At 36.8% G+C, this 23,671-nt stretch overlaps 1 protein-coding gene across 5 annotated transcripts in view; it reads right to left on the reverse strand.

Moving 5' to 3' along the window:
* Adgrb3 (adhesion G protein-coupled receptor B3) overlaps window positions 1-23,671 on the reverse strand; it is a 726,584-nt gene that overhangs the window by 336,031 nt on the left and 366,882 nt on the right. For all 5 annotated transcript variants that reach the window (NM_001106898.1, XM_087565138.1, XM_087565136.1 and 2 more), the window contains 3 exon segments: window positions 7,565-7,667; window positions 18,744-18,819; window positions 19,705-19,854. In NM_001106898.1, coding sequence (NP_001100368.1) covers window positions 7,565-7,667; window positions 18,744-18,819; window positions 19,705-19,854 — 329 coding nt within the window.

Below are 23,671 nucleotides of genomic sequence, written 5' to 3' on the forward strand. Positions count from 1 at the left end.
AGTGGATGAGAGAGTTTAGATAGAATAACAGCTTTCTTTTCTAAGTTCAGAGATCTATCATTAACCTGACTGTTCATTATTGCCTCATGAATATGGTTTGTCACCTGGGAAGCAGTAAAATGCAGAACTGTAGTCATAACTTTTTATGTGTATCCTTAAAATAATTCATTGTCTCCATACATACATCTTAGAGTTTCTTACCCACAGGTGATTACATTGCTCAGAGTAATAACTGAGTATACTTTATTATGTCTTTCAGCAAACAAAGGGTCTTCTAGGGTTGAAACAGTTCACGTGTTTCCTACAAGTTAAAATAGCATGTAACTTAAATAAATAAACACCTAGGTAGGTTCCATATAGCATTAGGTTTATTTCTGTTTATTTTCAAGAATATATGTCCTAATAAGAACTACATGAGATTGTAGCAGAGATAAGAATGGGTAGAGGTGACTTTCACAGGTACAGTCTATCCACTGCCCACAGAGAAGTTGTGCTAAGTTGCTTTGGAGATGTAGCCTAAATACAGATTTCAGGCTTACTCTTCATCTACTGTCTTATGCATGCCACCTCTTGCTGTCTAGGTGGCGTTATCTCCTGACATCCTTCAGTTGTCTTTATTATCCCACCACCATCTTACGTTGACCATTCTCTCTGTCAATAATTGCTTACATCGAATGTTTGCAGGGCTAACGTAGCAGTCAAGGCAAGATACACTCTACTAAGCAGGTGATTTGCATAGAAAAATGTAGTGTGCTTAAGTCCAGTTGATTCTTAATGATAATCTCAATGTGTACTATTGACCACCTTCATCTTATAACTGTTTGGAGGGACAATTCCACTGCAGGCTCTTTTAGCTTTGTCCTGTTGCAGTTACAGATTACCACAAATGGAGCATCTCAGGACAACACAGATTTAGAATGTCACAGTTTCTGCAGGTCAAAAGTCGGGAGCATTCAGTTGTCTTTTTGTTTGTTTGTTTTAGCTTTATTTCTATTAGTATGAGGAACACCATAAATGAAAGCATCTTGGGGAAGCGAGACTTCATTTCACCTCACAGGTTATAGTCCCTCATGAAAAGAAGACAGAACAAGAACTGAGGGCAGGAATTTAGATACAAGAAATGAAGCACAGATTATAGAACACTACCTGACTTGACTTTCTTTTCATGGCTTGCTCACCCTGCTTTCTTATACAACCCAGGATCATCTGTGTAGGGGTGGAGTACTTGCACTGAGCTAGGGACACCACGCCAACATCAATCATGAATCAAGAAAATGCCCTGAAACTTGTCTGGAGGTAATCGGATGGAGGCATTTTCTTAATTGAGGTCCCTTTTCCCAAATAATTCTAACTTGTGTCAAGTTGACAAAACCCGATAATAAATTCTTCTGCTTAAGAATTTCCATGGTTTTCAGAGCCTGCCCCACATGTGGCCCATACATATATAGCCACCCAATTAGACAGGATGGATGAAGCAAAGAAGTGCAGGCCGACAGGAACCGGATGTAGATCTCTCCTGAGAGACACAGCCAGAATACAGCAAATACATAGGCGAATGCCAGCAGCAAACCACTGAACTGAGAATGGGACCCCCGTTGAAGGAATCAGAGAAAGGACTGGAAGAGCTTGAAGGGGCTTGAGACCCCATATGAACAACAATGCCAACCAACCAGAGCTTCCAGGGACTAAGGCACTACCCAAAGACTATACATGGACTGACCCTGGGCTCCAACCTCATAGGTAGCAATGACTAGCCTAGTAAGAGCACCAGTGGAAGGGGAAGCCCTGGGTCCTGCTAAGACTGAACCCCCAGTGAACTAGACTGTTGGGGGGAGGGCGGCAATGGGGGGAGGGTGGGGAGGGGAACACCCATAAGGAAGGGGAGGGGGGAGGGGGATGTTGGCCCGGAAACCGGGAAAGGGAATAACAATCGAAATGTAAATAAGAAATACTCAAGTTAATAAAGAAAAGAAGAGAAAAAAAAAGAATTTCCATGGTTGAAGTCAAAATACTGGTAGGCCTGAATTCCTTTCTAAACAATGTGGATGAGCCCACCCACAGTTCCTTTCAATTATAGAACTGATGTCCCACTTCCTGGTTAGCAACCAAGGATGGTTATTAGCTTCTGAGCCTACATCCATTGGACTGTAGCCTTCACCTTCAATGCTAGCAGTGACAAGTTCACACATTCTTAAATTGCTTTCTGGAACCATAGCTGGGGCAAGTTCTTTACATTCAATGGCTCATTTAACTAAACTCTGCCCATTTAGAAGATCTGTAACAATTCCCCAACCTTACCTTGAATCACATAACAGCATTCATGTTGGATATAGACATATCACACATGTACATATTTATCACATATCTTTGGATATACATACATGCAAATGTCTCATTTGACATACTATATAACAGAATCATAGACGTTAAGAGAGTAGGGGCTAGAGATTTTAAAAATGTCGTTTATTCTGCTTACCAAACAGAAGCTAAATCTGGCCTACTCGCCATTTTTATAAATAAAATTTTAACCAGGATAGCAGCATATCTATTTATAAATTTTATTTATACATCTCTCTATAAATATCTATATATTTTCTGTGGCTGATTTCAAAATATGATAGCATAATTGAGTACACATGACAAAAATAATTAGGTTTCCATGTATGAAATATTTACTCTCTGCTTCTTCACTGAAAAAAATTGCTGATCTTTGCTTCAACAATAGAGCAGTTATTCTAAAATATTTTTGGAAAATATCAAATAGATGTTGGAGATAAAAATAACTTGAGAAATATGAAGAAGATCCTTGCTCATGTTGAACGACTGAGAATGTAACCAAAGAAGTAGACAGAGAACAACTCTCATCTCGCTTTTCGGTATTGGCAGGACATCTGTCTCCTTGTCTAGTTAGCATTTGAAGATGCTCAAAGAAATAATCAGCAAGAGAGCTTGAAGCAGGAAAAATAATGGCTTCCAAGTAGGTAAAAGTTCAGATAGAACAACAATCAAAAATGTACAGCCTATGCAAACCATGGATTCACAGAGTGCCGTTTCTACGGCTTTGGGAAATGACTTTCAGTACATTATTGCTTTTGATAATCATGAAAGTATGGATGCATGCTGAAATTAAATTGTATTGTTTCCTCTGCTTGTTGATGGCAAAAAGTACTGAACACTTCCACTATTATTTCCTACTGCAATGCTTGCAAATGACATGGTTTCTGATCAATTTTCATTCATACGCATAGATCAAGTTTATCATTTGCTAGCTTGCTGGGTTGTCATATAAGAATATGACAAAGGAGGTAAAACACACAGGCCCAAAATCCCATGGTAACTTTCACATGCTGCTATTTCAGGAACTATAGGTAATTCCTATGATGCCTCTCAACGTTAAAAGAAGCAGAAGCACCCTACCCAACCCTTTTGTTGTTGTTTTTGTTTGTTTGTTTGTTTGTTTAGGGTCTCTTTTTTTTTGTACTTTTTTTGTGTGACAAGATTAGATTGCAAAGCAGTACAATTTAGGCCATGTTTCCATCTTGACAGAAAGAATTACCTAACTATATTTTGTATGAAAAAAAGTAAATTTCATGCTTACAAATTTGATATCCATGACAGAGCCACAATGCATTAACTTTCTAACCTTTAAAAATGAGGGTGCCATCTGCCTCGGAAAAGCATGACAGGTCTAGACTATCACCGAAGAATACTCAGAGTGAGTATCTGTGCATGTATTTGTGCATATACTTAGGCACAAGCTAATACTGTCCTCATTTAAACCTCAGTAATTGTTTTCAACATATTTATTAAATTTATGAATATCTCACAGAATCCAAAAATTTTACATGTAAAAGATTTTAGATGAAAACCGTCATATGTAATACAGATTCCTATTTCTGGGAAAGTAGCATTGATAATGTTTAAGTGCAAGTGATTGCTATGTCTAAACATTGAGCATCAGAAAATATAATGTTATAGCTCATGAGAGTGAAGCCTTAGCGCAGAGAAAGTGAACAGAAATGGCGGATTACTCTTTAATGACTATGCTAGTTAGAGCTGCAATCGACTTTGCTAAATATCATTTGCAATGGCACCAGTCCATGGTCTACTTGCCAGTCCTTCGGGTTCCCAAGGGCCTCGTTACATTTAACATACGATAAATGCTATTTGAGAAAGAGCCTTTTAAAAGGACAGATTTCATTTACAAAATGTTAATGGGCCTTTCCCCTCAACTCACTATCACTTTTAATTCCGATCTTTCTGTTTAATTCACATGACATCTGAGGCACGGGCCATTTGCAAGTTCTTATTCCTTGCTAAGCTCAGAGAGGTGCAGAGGATACGTTCGCCCTAAGAAAACACCCAACTATAGACAGATTTGTCACTCCAGGTCTCTATATCCAAAGGAGTTGAACTACAAAGGGAATGAATGGAGGTGCAGATGTATGTACAAAATGATGACTCTCTGGTTTATTTTTGTCTCAGAGTTCATATTAAAATGCATTTTGTTACATTCTACCTGAGACCTCACCATTTCAGCTTAGGGTTTTTTGTTATCTCCTCCACGGAAGCAATCTATTATCAGTGTATGAAATGCCAGTATATAGCTGGCAATAAATATCAAGATATTCAGTAAATCAGTCAAAGATTCTTTCCTCAGTGAAGAATAAAATGGCTTTCAAGATCAAATTTGGTTGATACTATAAATGTAAATGTAATAAGCGTTAAAAATTCAAAGCAGTAACCCCAGGGGGTTATAGCTACTGCGCAAACAACGTGAGGCACATTTAAAGGGAAGAAAGTTCAGAACTGTCCAGAGAGACACCCGTCCGTAGGTGCTAGTTGAAGCCATGTTAGAAAGAAGGATCTCATTGAAACTAGGTCAGCAGGACATGAAATCAGGCGCAAACCCATCCCCAGTTCTGTTGTATAAGCTTTACAGCATCCTATTCTTTCCTCGCCTCGTTTGTTCAATAAATTTGTTTACATTTCTTTCAACATGGATATTTTGCAAAGAAATAAATTGGGAGTGGAGCCTGATCAATTCAGTTAGTTAAAATATTAAAAAAAAACACTGAATGAATTCTAAGTGACTTAGGATCGTTGGCATAACATACTTCTATGCTAACATTCATGCATCTAGTTGGTGCATACTAAACACTCTTTACAGTCTGTTTCTCATACATAGACCATTGTTTTTTATATATGGTTTATCATTTTTTTAAAAAATCAACCAACAAATATATGCTTCCAGGAAAGCTTGTTGCAGACAATAAACATCTTCATTTTTAAATAGCTCCAATAAAGTTATGAAACTACGCTGTGGTTTGAATCTGAAATGTCTATCACAAACTCATTTATCAATTCATAGATGAGCTGATGGGAGATCATGGAACCTCCTAGAGGTGAGACTTTGTAGGAAGAAGTGGGTCAGTGTGCCTCTGAACATTATAAATTCCATCCAGTTTCTATCTCAGCTTCCTTCCTACCATAAAGAAAGAATGGCTTTGACAATAACACCATTCTCACAATATTCTGCCCAAGCATATGGGGCCACATAACTGACCCAAGCCCTCTAAAACCAGGAGGGGAAAAGTAAATCATTCCTCACTGAATTACGTGAAGCGTTCGTTCATAGGGATGAGAAAAATAAATAATAAAGTCGGTTTCATTGGAATTGGCTTTGCAGTTATTCTTTTTCAGTTTATTAGAATAAGCTTCTCTAAGAACTTTTATGTAAGAGGCACGGTGCATAGTCTACATCTGTACTACTTATGTGGCAGTCCCAGAACCAGGCTGCAAATATCTCTCACTGCTTTACACTACTCCATGTAACTACACAGACATGTTCACAAGAGTCAATAACAACAATTAAAAAAAAACCAGATAAATCTCAGGGAACCTCGAACACAGGAATAAATAAGTTTCTTATCGAAAAGCAATTGCCCCCTTCCCCATTTGCAGTAGAGAAAGACAACGAGAAAGTCGATATACTGAGAATAAATCACCAGCTGGCTCACATGTTGTCAAAAGCAGGAAAGGTCTAATAGTTTAAATATTAGTTATAATGTTGGAAAGTCATTGCGGAAAGATTTGCAATTTCATTAAACAGTCTCGAAGCCTGCGGCACCTTATGATAATGTAGTTCACAAGAAAGATGATTATCTCTTCCTCTAAAACTAAGGCTAATTTCTGGGAAAACCAGAAAAAATTACACAATTGCAGAAACATGTGAGTTTTGTAGCCCAAGGGATGTGGATGAAAATTCTCTTATTCACTGACTATGAGAACTTGAGAAAATAATTAAATCGCTTTCCTCTTATTTATTTAGTTATTTATTTTTTAAAGGTTTATTTGTTTATGTGTATGAATGCTCTGTCCTTGTGCGTACCAGAAGAAGGAAACATATATTGTTACAGACACCGGGGTCCACTGTGGAGGTGCATGGGAAGTGAATCAGGGCCTCAGGAACAGCAGCCAGTTTACCCACTAAGTAATCTGTCTCTCAGCCCTTACTTTTTGCTTCCTCTAATACAAAAATTGGCATCATAGAAATATTGCAAGAGAAAGTAAGAAGAGAAAGTAAGAAAATAAATACATGCAAACATAAGATGGCCCCTTTTAAATACAAGACCGGAAATAGTATTATAAGGAGGGTCTTCATGGGAACCACATTCCTTGCCCTAATTCATTAACGATTTAATTATTTAATGAAATGTAAAAGGTATAGGATGCAATTTTACATTTTACCAGGCTGAATAATATGTCACTGCAAGACTCAACTGCAGTTGGATTGCTACAGGGAAGGACTCTTGTCATTCTGCCATGGGCAGTTCAGGTGCTAGAGCACCTGGGGAATTTTAATAATTCCTTATGCACAGTAATGGTAAGCATGTTGAGATTAAAGTATGAGTGCTTTTACATGTAACACCATATATTAACTCAGTTTTTAAAACATTTTCTTTACATTTATGGGTGTTTTGACCACATATATGTTTGTACACCTTATGGATTCCTTGTGGCCAAGGTGGCCTTGAAACTTGAGTTACTTATCACTGTGAGTGACCCTATAGTGCTGGGACTAATCAAAATGCTCTGGGAGATCAGCCAGTGCTCTAAACCACCAAGACTTCTCTCTAGTTTTACTACCTCATGTGTTAAATCATCGTGATGGTATTCTTTAAGTTAATTCCTCTCTTCGGAAGTGGTTTTCAGATTTGACTGCAAATGAATTTCAAATCCAAATCAGTTTTCCTATTGCATAGTAAGATAAATTCTTATTTGCATTTTGTTTCTGAGGATATGCCAGTATTTAGTAAACACGAATGCACAGATAAGCGATCAATTTACTAATTACTCTCTTGGATAAATTGGACAGTTTTATCACGAGTGAAAGCATAGAATTATATGGCTGTCTGCATCTATACGTGTTCACAACACACAAAGTCATCTGCGATTATAAAAAGGTGAAAAATGTATTGTAGTTTCATTGATTAAAATGATGACAATAAACTTCATTCAAGGGGAAATCTGTAAGACGTGACGGTAACGGAGTGAGACTTACATTCGCCAAGTGAGCTAGCTCGATCTCCAAAAATGCGTCCGTTCTTTTAGGTTCCGGCCTGATTGTGACCACAATGATTTTAGAATTGACGACAGTGTAATTTCTGAAACAGAATAATAATGATCAAAATGAGAAAAAATGATCACTGATAAAAGATTGATTCCTGCTGCTCCGTACCTGTTGAGATGACGTTAAGTGATACATCCCTACTAAAAGTATGGACACAGGCACAATATTCACTGAAAGATACGATTTACTCTTCTGAAGAAGCCTTCTAGAGAGTAGGAGTTCTGGGAAGGACTAAAGGCATTTAATCATATTATATGCAGAAAAGAGGAAAGCAACAACAATACCGGCAACGTTCCAAGTTCTTAGTCCAATTTACTCACAGGAAGGAATAGACCATGAATTGAAATGTCAGGCAATCTTTGAATGAGCATAATCCATTTATCTAAAGGAAGACCTCACAGCATTATTCTCCAGAAGACCAAATATCCTTCTTACCAAGTGCTGTCTTGCCCTTTTTTTAACTTCCCCCAAGTGCAAGATTTAAAACTCGCATGTGATGTAAGAAGAAAGCATGTGGAACTTAAAGACAATGTTCATGATCTGTGAAACGTGTCTCTCCTGGAAGATTTTGCTAGGAGACACTCATTCACAAAAACTTCCTGTCATTATATACATAATTAGAAAATTATCAAGAAACATAAACCTATATAACTAAATAAATGAAGATGTATAAACTTTAAATTATTTAGGTGGTAAAGGTTATTCACTCTTTATAGATTTAAAAAACATGACTGCTTTTTTTAGCATTTGGAAGAAATAAGTGTGTTTATGCCTCATTGATGATTTGAAATAAATAATTTGATCTCATGTTAGGCAGATCCTACTTTAGAGAATTTATATTTATGTACATATCAAGAATGAGTTCATATTTTTTTAAAAACTCGTGCTTGGATTCTAAGGTATTATTTAAAACCCACCAATCCTAGCAATACAATACACTTCAATGTAATGCTCTTAGGTAAATACTACTAATCATCAAATCCAATAACTTCTCCCCGATCCTAAACAGTGTCTCTGCTCTCCATTGCAGATGATCCCACCTTTGCCATGGTAAGCATTGATGTGCTACTATTGTAAATATCACTTTCCTAGCACATTGTACACAGAGTTTTATGCTTGATTTCTCAGTATATTTAAAAAATGTATAGTTGTGTAATTTCACAGGCCAGCTCTGCTCTAATTTATCTATTCACCAATTAAATAACTTAAATTTGAATCATTTCTGTTATGTTAGCCTTTATAGGTATTCATAGTTGACTCTTAGGAATGATTGTGACATATATTTTGCATGTACACATATTTTACTATCTTGGGTAAAAACATGGAACTGCTTGCTCATATGATAAAGGTATGCTATAACTTTATCTGTCACTCTAGTTTCTGTAGGCTACATTTTTTTTTGGAGTCCTAGAATTATGATAAGGTAAAACATCAGATTTTTTTTCCGTCTAATAGAAATGTAGGGACAAAGACAGAGCAGATATAGACAGAATGGCCAACCAATGAGAGGCCCAATTGGAGACCCATCCATGGCCAAGCACCAATTCCTGATACTATTAATGATATTCTATTATGTTTGCAAACAGAAGTCTAGCATAATTGTCTTCTGAGAGGCCACTCCCAGCACCTGAGTGAAGCAGACACAGATACCCACAGTCAGACACTGGACAGAGCTCAAGGACTCTTATGGAAGTATTGGAGGAAGGACTGGGGGACCTGAAAGGGATAGGAACTCCATAGGAGGACCAACAAAGTCAACTGACTTGGACCCATGGGGGATCTCAGAAACTGAGTCACCAGCCAAAGAGCATACACACGGGCTGGACCAAGGTCCCTGGCATCCATCCATCCATCTATCTATCTATCTATCTATCTATCTATCTATCTATCTATCTATCTATCTATCTCTATCTCTCTATATATGCATATCCTATGTGCAGCTCAGTCTTCATGTGGGTCCCCACCAACTGGACTGTGGGCTATCCCTAAAACTGTTGTCTGTGGAATCCCTACCCCTCACTAGACTGCCATGTCAGGCCTCAGTGGGAGAGGATGCTCATTTATCTTGCAGAGACTCAATGGGACAAAGTAAGGGGATGGTAGGGGAAGCTACGTTCTCAGAGGAGAAGGAGAAGTGGGAAGGGCAGAGGAACTGTAGGAGGGGGTACACAGGAGGGGAGAAGCGACTGGAATGTAAATGAATAAATAAATTGATTATTGGAAAAAAATCAGATTTTTCTCTATTTGTGGTAAGTTTTGTTTTTCCTGTGATGCTATATGATGTGGAATTTCACCATAAATGAATGCTAGACTGTTTCATAGCAGAGGGACCAGAAGTAAACCTTGTATGAAATACTACTTTAGCCTATTTCTCCTACATTTAGTACTGTCAAAGAGTGAATTTTTAAATATTCTGAAATGTTCAAGGAGGCATCCGGTGTGATAGAAAATAGTTTGAGGGGAAAACAAAAACAAAAAACCAAAAACATAGCATGAGCATATTTTATCTCCCCGCAGGGGAAAGTGAATACAAACACAGGGAGATGGTAAATTATCACTTGTTTCATTTAACACATCGGTTCAAGGCAAAGTGTACTAGAAGGGATTTAAAATTAACTGATAATGGTTAAGATGCTCCCAATGCCGTTTTTTTCCCCCTTGGTGGGTAAAAGTTACCATGGGCTGTGGTGAGAATTAATAGAAAAATCATTGTGGAAGAGGATCGGGTGAGTGAGTGATCACATTAGTGTGGATTCTGGAGGAAAATGTGGTTTTCTACCAGAAACTCACAATGCCTGATTCCCGCAGAGAAGTTGCTCGTGCCTGAGCACGCAGATGCAAGTTCATTCTCAGGTTAGCCTGAATGTGTATTAGTTCTTATTTGGCCCCTTGGAGATCAAATACTGATGGGTTCACCAAGTTCCTCTACTCCTGTTCTGCTAAGAATCACCCTTCACATTATTAGGAAAACACAAAGCTCGATCATCAGATTTCTGCTGGGTAGTTTTGCCAACGGGGATGTATCCACATCTTTTCTGTTCTATGTAAATAACTGAACTAGTGACAGACAGGTACTCCATGTGGGCGTTTGAGATTTTGGTAAGACGTTTGTGATTTCTTCTGGATTTGAAAATGGGGATTGTGATCGGGGCAAAGAAAGCAAAGATGGCATCCCCAACTCCCCAAGCTCAGAGCATTAGCTGAGTCGGGCTCCTCAGTCACTCATGCGATGGGCTGTTGTGAAGGAGTTCCAGAGAAGGGTATCTGGGTTCCAGCTTTGATGCAGTCTGGATATTATAGTATATTTGGAATTTATTTGAAAAGAATGTGTGTGTGCAAGCTGTGTTTATGGGTATTCCTGTCATTTATATGGCTATTCCCTTGCTCTATACACCACACAGGATCATGTGTTGACATTTATGATAGCACCCAGCAGGCCTACATGCTTCCTTCCATAGGATTCTAAACTCAAGGAGGGTAAGGCTGATTCCTGCCATTTACGTCTTCATTTCATCTTGCATGTGTCCATGATCAAAACATGTTTGACTCTCTTGTGGAACAGCCCACCCAAAAGAAAACAAACTTTTTATTAAGTTGATTTAAACGGGAATGCCACTATCATAGTAAAATGTCTAACAGAGGGAAAAAATATGCAGGCATACATGGTAAATGTCCATTTTTATTTTATTTTTTTACAAAATGTATATATTGCACAAAGTTCCCTTTAATTTATTCCATCAATTTATTATAATTTGCATAAGTGAATCGCTGGCCCCTGATGTGCCACGTCAGGCTTTGTGATCTCCTAATGCTTCCTGGCTGGCTGCACAGTGGTATACATTGCTAAGAAAGCACATCTTACAGCCAAGTGGATTTCATGACTAAAGTAAAAAAGTTCTTCTCTGTCCTTGAGTTTTGCACTGGAATTCACCAAAAGGTGAATCAACTTATTCTTAAAGGCAGCAAAAATGTGACTAAAACACAGTGCAGATGTATATAAATATCATTTTCAATATGATATACATACATTGAAAAGAAAAGAATGGAAAAACATTAAAAAACAGTAACCAAAAGAAAGTCTTAGCTATGGTAATGCCAGATCAGGTATGGTTGAAAACTATCTCAAGAGCAAGGAGAGCATCAAATAAAGACAAAAGACTTGACCCGCCAGTAAGACATGGCAATCATAAATGCATGTACTTCTTGGAGCACAAGACACAAATACACAAGGCAAATATTGAAAGAATTATAGGACAAAGCAGAGAGTAATCAAAACTCTCACACTCCATTTAAGTAATGACCAGAAAAAGATGAAAGAAATACAAGAATATATGAGAAGCCTGTAGACCAACTGTTCGTAACAGACATAGAAAACCCAAGGCAGCTCCAGAGGATGACAGATTTTCTAATTATTCATTGAGAATTCTCCATAGTAAACCACCCATGAGGGAATATTACTGCTCATAATAAAATGAAAAAAAAATTGAAATCATACCAAAGATAAACTGAAAAAACAAGACATTTCTCAACGATGTCAAAAGCTAATACATAATCAAACAACTAGCAGGTGAAGGACAAATCACAAGGCATACTGGAAAATTATTTAAGGTGAATAAAAATAAAACACAGACCAAATTATGAGATGCAGTGAGAACAGTATTTAGAGGCAAATTTACAGTGATAAACATAAGAGAAGAAAAATCTCAAATAAAAAAAATTCACAACATTGTAACTCAAGGAACCAAAAATCAAAATAAATATTGGAATAGGATAGGGTATATATTAGTACATAATGTATTATATATTATACATATATATACACACATGTAAAAATATAACTGAAAAGATAAAATTCAACAAAATTAATAGATGTATTCTATAATATCAATACAACTTGCAAGCACTTAACTGTATATATTTTTTAAAAGAATGGTCTCTAAGTGGAAAAAGAATAGTCTAAGGAGGAATTATTCATCTGGCCATAGAATAAATGATGTACACAAATTTCTATGAAAAATTAATTCTATGCCAACAAATAATATATCCTGGACCAAGTGTGTGTGTGTGTGTGTGTGTGTGTGTGTGTGTGTGTGTGTGTGTGTGTACAGATATAATATATTATATCCAAATATAAATCTAGCAAGGATATTTGATTAGAAATAATAATTTGTAAGGCATATCAACTACAAAATCTCAAGACCATGTGGCTGTAATGTTTTTTAGAACATTAAAAAAAACAAAACAACAGAAAAAGCAAAAACCTAACACCAATGATTAAACTCTTTCATAAAGTTGAACTAGTTGACAGGAGAGTGGTGCCTCAGTGCTTCCATAAAGAAACCCGGGAGACCTGTGAGACCACAGGTGGAGATGGCTAATATTTATGAGGGAATAATTTGCCATGTATTCTTACCCCAAATATTTAATGTAGTGTTATAAAAAAAACAGTCAGAGGGGACGGTAAAATAGACAACACACACAAATGATAGCCCAGAATAACAATAAGAAGTACATTACGGGCTTACTGACAGTTACTGAAATTCCTGTAGTCAGTTTTCATTTTCAGAATTATTACTCATGTAGGTTCAAAGATGACAACCCTACGAATTGGTTTAAACAAGGCCCCCAGCTTAGACGAACCAAAACACAACAGGAGATTTGACATGGTCTGATATCCAAAGGACTTTAACAAGATACTATAAATGTGTTTGCTTTCAGGGAAAGGCTGGAAGAAGCTGAGGGGGAAGGTGACCCCATAGGAAGATCAGCAGTCTCAACTAACCTGGATGCCCCAGAGATCTCTCAGACACTGAGCCACCAACCAGACAGCATACACCAGCTGATATGAGTCCCCTACCCCCCATATACACACAGCAAAGGACTGCCTGCTCTAGTCTCAGTGGGAGAAGCACATAACCCTGGAGAGACTTGAGGACCCAGGTAGTAGGGAGACAGGGGTGGGATTGGGGGAGGAATGGGATGAGGAACAGTCAGAGAGCCTGGAGGGAGAGGGAGACTGACTGGACTGTAAAAAAAAAAAAAAAAAAGCAAAACAAAAACAAAAAGACAGTTCAGCAGTTAAGATCACTGGATGCTCTACCAGAAGACCAAGGTTCAATATAAGCACCCACGAAGTGACTCACAACCATCTGTAACTCCAGTCCCAGGGGATCCAAAGCTCTCTTCTGCCTTCCACAAGTACCGTGTGCACACATTGTACACAGCCATGCTTGTAGGCAAAACTCCCATGCACACACAGTAGAAAACAATGAGTGATTCTTGAAATAAAAACTTAGTTAAAATTAAACCATGTGGTCTTGAGAGGTGGCTTACTTAGTAGTTACAAATCAGAAATTCGAGATTGGAAGCTGCAGTCTTGGTGGAGTGGGTGAGAGACTTGATTTCAAGTTTGGTTTTCTAATATGAATACAGAATCTCAAAAATGATGGTGGTTGGGGATGTGAGCTCCCTTTTAAAAAGGCTTGGCGATATGAAGCCTGGATTTTTTAGGCATAATGGAATACTACGTTATTTTATAACAATAACCATGTCGATTTAGTATCAAGGATAATTTTAATATCAAATGTCTCTGTGATGGAACAAAGACAGATTAAGAATATCCTGAAATGAAACATTCCCTTGCACAACAAGAATGAAGTAGGATGGTTCTTAGTTTAGTACTTGAGGCTACGGAACATTCATTCCTGAAGAAGCTAACCATCCAAGATCTTTTCCGAATGCCTGTTGGCAGGGGTGAGGTGGGCTAGGGTTGGGTGGAGCTGGGGTAAAAGTTTTCTTCTTTGTTTTCTTTTTATTTCCACGAGTTGTGAAAACACTGTCACTCTTTATTCTTCTGTATTTTTAATCGCTGGCATTTTTAAATACTTCATATAGCAATTTTAATGTTTGATTTTATTGATTTTATTACTTGTGCAATAGGAGGGCATGTGCTTGTCTTCATATGGGTTTGAGGCATGTGAACACAATGGCTTTAGAGACCACAACAAGGGAACAGAATCTCAGATCGTGACATTTGTGAGCCACCAGAGTTCAGTGCTGGGAATCAAGGACCCCAGACCTTGAAAGAATAATATGCTTTCTTCATGGCTAAGCCATTTTTCCAGCCCCTTTCCTAACACTTATGCTGCAATGGAGTTTAATAAAATAGTATCAATAAACTTTAATAAAATGGAATTTAATAAAATTACAGTTAGACTCTTTTTGCTCTTCTGCACCTTTATATCAACATTAAAGTGTATTAAACACAAGATTTCATTTCCCTATACCTTACTAGTCTTTGTATACTCAGAAGTAAGGTAGGTTCCTTACAAAACTTGGGAGCCGATCAATTAAATGATTGTTTACAACTGTCTGTAGAATCTAGAATCTGTGGGTTGGTGTTAGCTTGGATATATTGTTCTTTATTTCTTAGGTATAATTTTAAGATAGTTCTTTAGAGGTAAATACAGTTTTCAGTTTCTTGACATTGCCAAAACGGCCTCTAAAAAATAAAACCGCGTGACATGAACTCTCCATAGTGGTTTCTGAGATAGTCAGGCTGTAGACTTAGGAATTACTGGATATGGACTATAGCATCTATGTACAGCTCTACCATTTTCCTCAAGTGACCCTGTGGTCTAGGCTAGTTGCCTTTAGTCTTCCAGGCTCTTTCCTGGTCAGAAAGAAGGCAAAAAAATGAAATACCTCAGCCTTGGTTGTACCAGGCCAAATTGTCAACATCAGGGCTATCCAAGGTTGCCCATGGGTTGTCCTCTCCTTCTAGAGCACAAGAAGAAGACATGTGTTTTTTTTCCTCTTTGATTCAGAGCCCAGAATGGTTTAAGGATCTTAATATTCTTGTCCTTCATTCTTGAATGGCAGAGTTACAGTAGCCCACCATTACACCTTGTTGGACTGTCTACCTTTTAGCTGTCAGAAATTGTTTTAAAAAGGATGAAGGTAGGCTGCAGAGAACAGCACCTCTGTAATTTAGACTCAAGTAGAACATACGTTCTTTGCTTGAAGGAACAATTAAAATTGTTTTAAACTTATCTTTTAATTTTGTAAAAAAGGAATTCACTGTGTGTATGTGCTTGTGTGCGTATGTATGTGAATGTGTGTGTATGTGTGTTTGTGTGTATGGTGTGCGTGTGTAGGGTGTGCATACATGCAAGAACATTCCTGTAGAAGTCAGGCATCAGTCTTCCGAAACCATTGTGGTGGCTGGTGTTGGGGTTCAAACTCAGGTTATCAGGATGGCTGATTGGTTGACCTAGCTCACCTGGTATGAAATTTCTCAATTTTAAAGGGGAAAGGTAGTTGAGTATCAAAACAAAAATTGAAGATTGAAGAAGAGTGGAATACATATTGGGGCAAAAAAAATGTAAACCACCTAAGTAGTAATAACTACTTAGCAGTAGTTTCAACTTTATGCAGATCTAAAAAGTAACACACAACTTTAACCGATGGTCTTAGGTAAAGAAAACTTCCTTAATGAGGCACTATACCTCCTCATCCTTCATAGTTCCTGGATCTGTTTGAAAATAATTATACCAAAATGCAAATTTCTGAGACCTTATCAGATCATCTAGCATTTCTAGAAGAATTTTTCGAAAGTGGGAAAGCAGCCCTAAGCCCTGCTTAGGGGATGCGGGATTCATTTCAGATATTAAATAACCCAAACAAACAAACAAACAGACAAACAAAAAACAAAACAGGAGCTTTTTTTTCCTTCAAAGAGTACTTCAGCAGGCCTCTTGTCCTGAGCTTCCTATTAGCTTTATTTCTGGATAATGATAGATGCATAAGTGTCTCCTATAGTCACTTACTGAATAATTAAACATAATGCATACCATTTAAACAATTTGATTTGACCTAATTATACATATATGAGGAATGGGAGACGCTTCAATACTGTGTCTCTATGTATAATGTTTCCACAGAATAATTGGCACACTGATCATTTTAAAAATCAAGACTTTGTGGAGAGAACATACCAATTCTTTTTTCCAGTTATTTCTAAATCTGTCATGATTGCCTATAGTCAACCAAGTGTGCAGTAATACGCAGTAACTGGTTCTCTATCTGCCTGTCACTCTATACTTGTCACTTACTTCTAATTCTTACCTAAAGGTTAGTAATGTCTTTGGTCTCCGGAAATCATTGTTACTAAAGCACAGTGTTTGAAGTTGAGACCTTTAAGATCAATTCCCTCAGTTTACCTATGAGAATATAGTAACTTTCCCCAGGGTCTATCTGAATTCATTTATATCACAAGTGGATTATGAGGGAGCCCGCCTTCCAGATGCTTCTCTGTTTGGTTCCTTTAAAAACGTATCCTGGGCCCATTATTCTCTACTTATCCATCTTTGCCACACATTAAAGAATAGAAAGATTTTTCTTTTATTCTATCTCCTTTCTCTTCTTTTCTTTTTTCTCCCTCCCTCCCTCTCTTCCTTTCTTCTTGTTTGCAAAAATGTCATCTTATTAAACAAAGTTCCAGTTTTCTAGACTTCATGAATTTCTCAAACTTGGAACAATGAATCTCCCACAGGAAATGTGAGAATATTTAATTATTTTATAAAGACCAGGGTCATCCATCCAACTCTGCTGGCCTTTCTAGAAAAACAAAACAAAACAAAACAATCATGTAAAGCACTGCATGGTTTTAGGTTGAATATTTACTTTATACTCCAGGTTAGACCTCAGCAGCAAAGAAAACATACATGCTCCGTGAAGAGGTTCTATTTAAATTTGCACTGAAGGCAGTTGAAGGAAATTACTGAGTAACTAGAGAACTTCTGGAAACTTTTAAGATGTTCAAGGAAAATTATAACAAGTCACCTGGTTATTGTCTAGACAAGAATTCTTCAATGATAAATGTGACAAAATGAACACTCTTTGGAAATAAGACTCTCCTTTAACCTGGGCACTTTTTAACCTTGAGAAACCTCTCTTCTGTCCTTTACAGGCACGAATCTATTTTATCTGTAGCGATATATATGAGTCCAGTGGAAAGGCTTAGAATAAACATACTAAATATTTTCCCAGGAGAACACAACCCAACCATAACCTATCCAGATTGAGCAAGTCTCAATTCCATCCAGGGAAGGGTCTCCGCAGTTGGGAGTCACCGCACATCAACAGTGACTTACCACTCACATTAATAATGAGCATGGAGAATATCTGCAAAGCATCATGGCAGTGTCTTCTATCTTGTTAGGAGGCCCTTTTTCTGCCGGGTTAAACTCTGCTTGTTTTTATTTATTAAACCATTTGTTATACCTCTGATAAAACTGTACACATCATTCAAATGCTCTCCTCCCTAATAACATAAGGCTTTATTTATGGGCCTGTGCTTGGGAGAGCTCAGAGCAAGCATGGCTGTGTTAACCAAAATAAACCTGGGTCTCAGTCCTCCAGAACGAGGGGCTGTCAGGAAGTCATTCTGAGTAATAAGATCACTATGCAAATAGATGCAAATGATGTTCCCCACGCACTTTAATAAAGCGGGTGAGACAATAGAACACGGGGATGGATGTCGGTGGAATTATTAACTGAGGTCTTATTTCTCTTAAATATCGGAGAGGAAAGAAATAGATGGATTTCTCCCCCAAAATAATCTCTAATTGAAGAGTGTTTTTTTCCGAACGTAGCTGTAATTGAAATTTTATTTTGAAGCAAACTGAGATCTTATGCAAATGAAGTACTAAACCACGTTTTCCCAGCTGCCATGACATTCTAATTTCCTTATAAGGCCAGTGAAAAGTATTGTTAAATACAAGGAAATGGGGAAGACAGGTAAACTTTACAATGACCCATTCTAAAGTGAGGGTGGGCGTTTTGTTTTGTTTTTTACTTTTAATCTTCAGGCAAGTCATGATTAGCAACAAAAGAATAGTAGAGCTTTAATCGGACACCAAAATTGTCTTTGGTAGTTATTTTGAAATACATAATATGCTAATAACCTATTCATTAAATTGCTCTATTCTGTTTTACTTAAAAGGCCCTTTATGTTGCCAAAGCTAGCTTGACTGTTTCGTAGAATGAACTATAATCACATTTAAAAGAATTTACAGAGATTACAACAACTTCTGTCTTTTTAGCTTACCTCAAAGTAGGCAAAATTAGGTCTAAGTTTTTGTATAGGACTGCTCCAAGAACAAAAACAGATGATTCATCTAGTTCTAGAAAGAATAAAGTGAAAAGCTATTAGTAAGACCACACAAAAATACAACCATACAAAACTTTAATCCATTAATCTCCAGGTTAGTTTAGTACTTGATCCCCACATAATGCCAGGTAGCAGAAATTCAGTCGTGCTTAACCATACCTAGGGTAAGTTAGCCATACCGCTCTGCCATGGTGGTTTTAGACAAGCGTGTTTGTGATAATGTTACACAAGGGACAATCTTTCCCCTGACCTGAGCCTGAGATTAGAAACTTCCTTAGGTCCATATAAAGGATTTAAATTCCCAGTGATGTGGGGGAAAGGACCATGTATCTTCAGTAGCATTTTGTTAAGCATCACCAAACCGAGAATTAAGACCACAAACCCTCTTTTGAAGCTACTATTAGAAGGTACTTAACATTAGTAGAATTTAGCTTATTTCCAAATTAAAATCTGGAAACAAAAGTTGATGTTAAGGTGAGATAAACTAGCTAAACAACACAAACAACATAAACAAGATGAACAACAACAAAAAAAGGTGAGACATAAACACCAACAGTGACTTTGAATTGAAACTATGATCACATGTCGACATCTAAAGTTAAAGTGTAGGGCCATGCACTTTATTTAGGGATGGATATTAACGTAGAACTATGAGCATTCCAAACCCAGGTCAATAGTTTATGGTTGTATTTCCTCCACTTTAATAAATCCTTTTCTTAAGTCAGCCTTTTCATTTGAAGACCAAGGACAGGTTGTCTACATTTACAGAATTAGGTTACAAACACGATTGTAAGGTATTTCAATATTATGTGATATAGGAAGAATCCTACTTCATGCTTTACTAGGTGACCTTGTCAGAAACGTTTGGTTCACAGCCCCTCACATTTCTCATTATTACCTTTTGATGACACGGGTGTGAAAATGCTTTTTGGAATCACAACGCGATCTTCTGAATTCCTTGCCCAATCTACCATTCCTTTCCGGCCTTTCATCGGGAAGTTGATGTCGGTTAGAACAGATGCAGCGGGAAGCTTCTGAATGCTAGCCACTATTTGAAAAAGGAAAAGTCCTGTCAGAGAATCTTGCCTTTAAATGTCCCTGAAATAAAAATCCATCACATAAGTGCTGCATATAGTCAAAGTTCAATTTGAAGGTAAATTTACATTTAGTAGAGCATTAAAACATACATATTTATTAGATAGCATTGTTCCTTAAACTGGGGATTCTTTCATTTACTACTAGATCTCTTTAGCTTTGATTAGGATTAGGTGATGTGACTATCCTGAGGGCACCAACAGAAACAGACACTGCTTGGTCGTGAGCCCTGTCCACTGCAACTGTTAGAAGCCCATGTTGCACTTTCTGGTGTGCTGAAATATTTAAATATTTATTTTGTCTTTGGGATATGTTTTCTTTATATAATTATCAGCATTACTCTGTAATGATTTTTTTAGATGGATCCCGGAAAGATATGGACAATAAAGGAAGCCTATTTTTGAGAGAGAATGGCCAGAATCCAAGGAACATATATCGCAGTACCAATAATGATACCATAACCACAAAGACAACTTTAAACACAGAAATATTAGATACATCAGTAGCAATGTAGCCTTAAGACTTTTACCCAAAATTGCAAGAAATGCAATAAACAAACAAACAAACAAATGAATGGCACATATATTTATGTGTATACATATATATATATTCATATTGGAAAGTATGCTTTCACTACTAGAAATACATGTTTACAAATAATTTTAATTTATTAACTTTTATTTTATGTGTTTGAGTGTTGTGCCTGCCTGGTATGTCTGTGTACCCTGTGTGTGCCGTGCCTGTAGAGTCCCAGAGAGGGTACTGGACCCCCGAGGATTGGAGTTGTAGATACTTGTCCCAACCTTCCATATGGCTGTTGATAATTGACCAATGCCCTGTTTCCAGGGCAACAGCAGGCAGTGGAGACCTCTGAGCTATCTCCAGCCCCGAGGCATGCACCTTTCAGTCCATACTGAACGGAACATAAATGATATATCTCTGGAGGTCTATGAAATAATAGTATGTAATATACCTGTACCTGTATTTATAATAATGTATATAATAACGGTTAAGATGATAAATAATTAAGCACAAAGGACATATATATTAGAATTAAGAAATATCATTTGTACAAGTTTTCCTAGGCTGTGCACGTTCTGCAGTAATGCCTCAAGTGGACAGATAGGGGGAAATGGTAAAAAGCCCTCACAATAGAAAGGCCAACGTGAAAAACCATTAGGCTTTTCGTAAGTGGATTTTCCTCTAAAGGAACTTGTAATTTAAAACAAGAGAGGACGAAATTAAGATTTTTAACAATATTAGTTGTATAAATATATTACTGCACCCCTGGCTTGGTTTCAAATTAAATTGGTTATGTATTATGGCAGTGCACCAGTGAAATTATGCTTTATGAAAGCTCTTTGTGGCTATTATACACATCCATTATCAGCACAGGATGGAATTTCATTTGGCCCGCAATTTGACATATTAAAGCTTAAAAAGGATCCGCTAACTAAATGTTGAAGGAAAAAAAAAGGTACTGGATATAAGACATAAATTGGTTACGGATGTTAAATGCCATTTTTTAAAGAACTACTGTAATTATTTTGGTTTCTTTAGATTTTTTTAAAGCCAGTGTGCTCTTTCTTTCCATAAATAATCCCATTCAAATGTGCTCAAGGACACAAAATTGGCTGTGTCTAGAAAAACAGTCAACACACCGGTAACCATCCATCCTTAATTCCTGAGTTACAATGTGCAAAATTACATTTAATGTCTTTGACCCAAACTTCAATTGGCTTGAAATTTAGAGACCACATATTTCACTAGTCTGTTGTGAAAGCTGAGTAGAAGAGAAGAATGTCTTTCTCATATTATTTTCTACTACTAAAAAACTAAACATGAAGTAAATGTCTGGGCCCTGAGGTCTAATTATGTGTTTATTTTTATAAACATTGACCAGAAACCAAAAATAAACACAAAATAAATTTTAATGGAGGATATTTGTATCTACCAGAGGTCATATTACCCTGGGTAAATGTTAGCTTAATGGCATATTCACGAATATGTAATTTCATTTTGTGATACTGGCATTAACTTTGCACCACAAAACTCAGTCTTTCATTAGAGATACATTATTGGTTAAACTGTGAATATATAGAACAAATCGTTAGTGCTTAAACTATGATTAGACAGAATAGATTGTACTTGTTATTACAGTATAGACCAAAAGAATATAAAAGGAAGTCAAATCACTAATTGGTACCCAAGTCAAGTTCCATATTCTTCAGTATGAGCATACAGAAGACAAATTACTTATTCTTAGGAGTCATTACTTATACTTGGAATTCCAATTTACACACATTTGTATGCGTGCGTGCATGTGTGTGTTTGTGTTTATTCAAGTTGCTCATTTTTGTTTAAATGGCACCCCATCTTTTAATATATGTATACAACCAAACTGAACTAATCATTATGTGCAATAAATCACAATGCTTAATTAGTTCTCAAAGCAATGTTTTTCTTAAAATACAATGAGATTTTCAATAAAACCATTATACAAGATGACATTTCAATAGAGTGATGGGGTTTAATTTTTAGCTTCTGAATTATCAATGTGTTTGATATTAATGTGTTCTGAATACCAAAGTGCTTTAAATACAAATTTACCCCCAATCTACTGAGGTATGTGTTTAAGGCTGACATTTTGGTTTCTCATGAACACTGAATGGTTATTGAGAAATATACTATGGCATAGCAAAAATAATTCAGAAGTATATTTTTTTCTTTTTTGAAGTTCTTATGTATGACATCTGGATCAATCCACTTCCCAACCCCTTCCCTTTTTCATTGAGTTAACTGTTCAAATCTGTTATATAAATTGGGAACTACTTACTCTTTAAGACAATGGGAATAGCTACTAAGTAGGTAAGGTCCAAAAAATGAATTCCTTAAACTACAACTTAGTAGATATGTGGGTTTTACTGATAAAGGCAAAATCAAAGCAATACATGTATAGTTATACTGCATCTCTGTAATAACTGGTTAATTAAAGGCAGTCATAGAAGCACATAGAAGGTAGAAAACTTCTTCTTTAAAAATATCCTCTTATGGGGTTGGGGATTTAGCTCAGCGGAAGAGCGCTTGCCTAGCGAGCGCAAGGCCCTGGGTTCAGTCCCCAGCTCCAAAAAAAAAAAAAAAAAAAAAAAAAAAAGAAAGAAAAAAGAAAAAAATCCTCTTACAGATTACGGTTCTTAGATGAAAGTTGATAGGATATTGTGTCTCTGGATAAATAGGAACATCTTCAAAGATCTAAGAATTGCCCTGAATTGAATGTACTATGTTTGCGCTGTAAACCTGGATTTGATTTCTTATGCAGTAAAACAAGTGACTCATCATGGTAAACTTTGGAGTGAAGCCACCAGACTGGGTTTATCATCATGCCTGTTATTTGCCAAGCTCTAAAATGATCAATGTAAATACTTTTTCTCCATTTATAACTATTTTATAGCATTGAATTTATTGTTTCTAGATTTTATATATATGCTTACAACATATTTTAACCATATCTATCTCCATACCCTTCTTCCAAATCTTCCCAGCACCCATCAACACATCCCGCATCCCTCACCAAAACCTTGTATCCATTTTTCATTATCCTTCTAAGAATTTTGTTATGCAGAAATTCAAGGAAATTTTTGTGGATGAGTCTAAAGCAAGAAGTCTGAGCTTTTTTTAGTTTTATTTTTTTCTTATCTTACAATCTTGTTCCTTAATTAAAACAAGACTGACTCTGGAGGGGGATCATAAGGTTTTTACCCTATACTATT

This window comes from Rattus norvegicus, chromosome 9 (genome assembly GCF_021556685.1).
Source record: "Rattus norvegicus strain SHRSP/BbbUtx chromosome 9, alternate assembly SHRSP_T2T, whole genome shotgun sequence".
Taxonomy (NCBI): domain Eukaryota; kingdom Metazoa; phylum Chordata; class Mammalia; order Rodentia; family Muridae; genus Rattus; species Rattus norvegicus.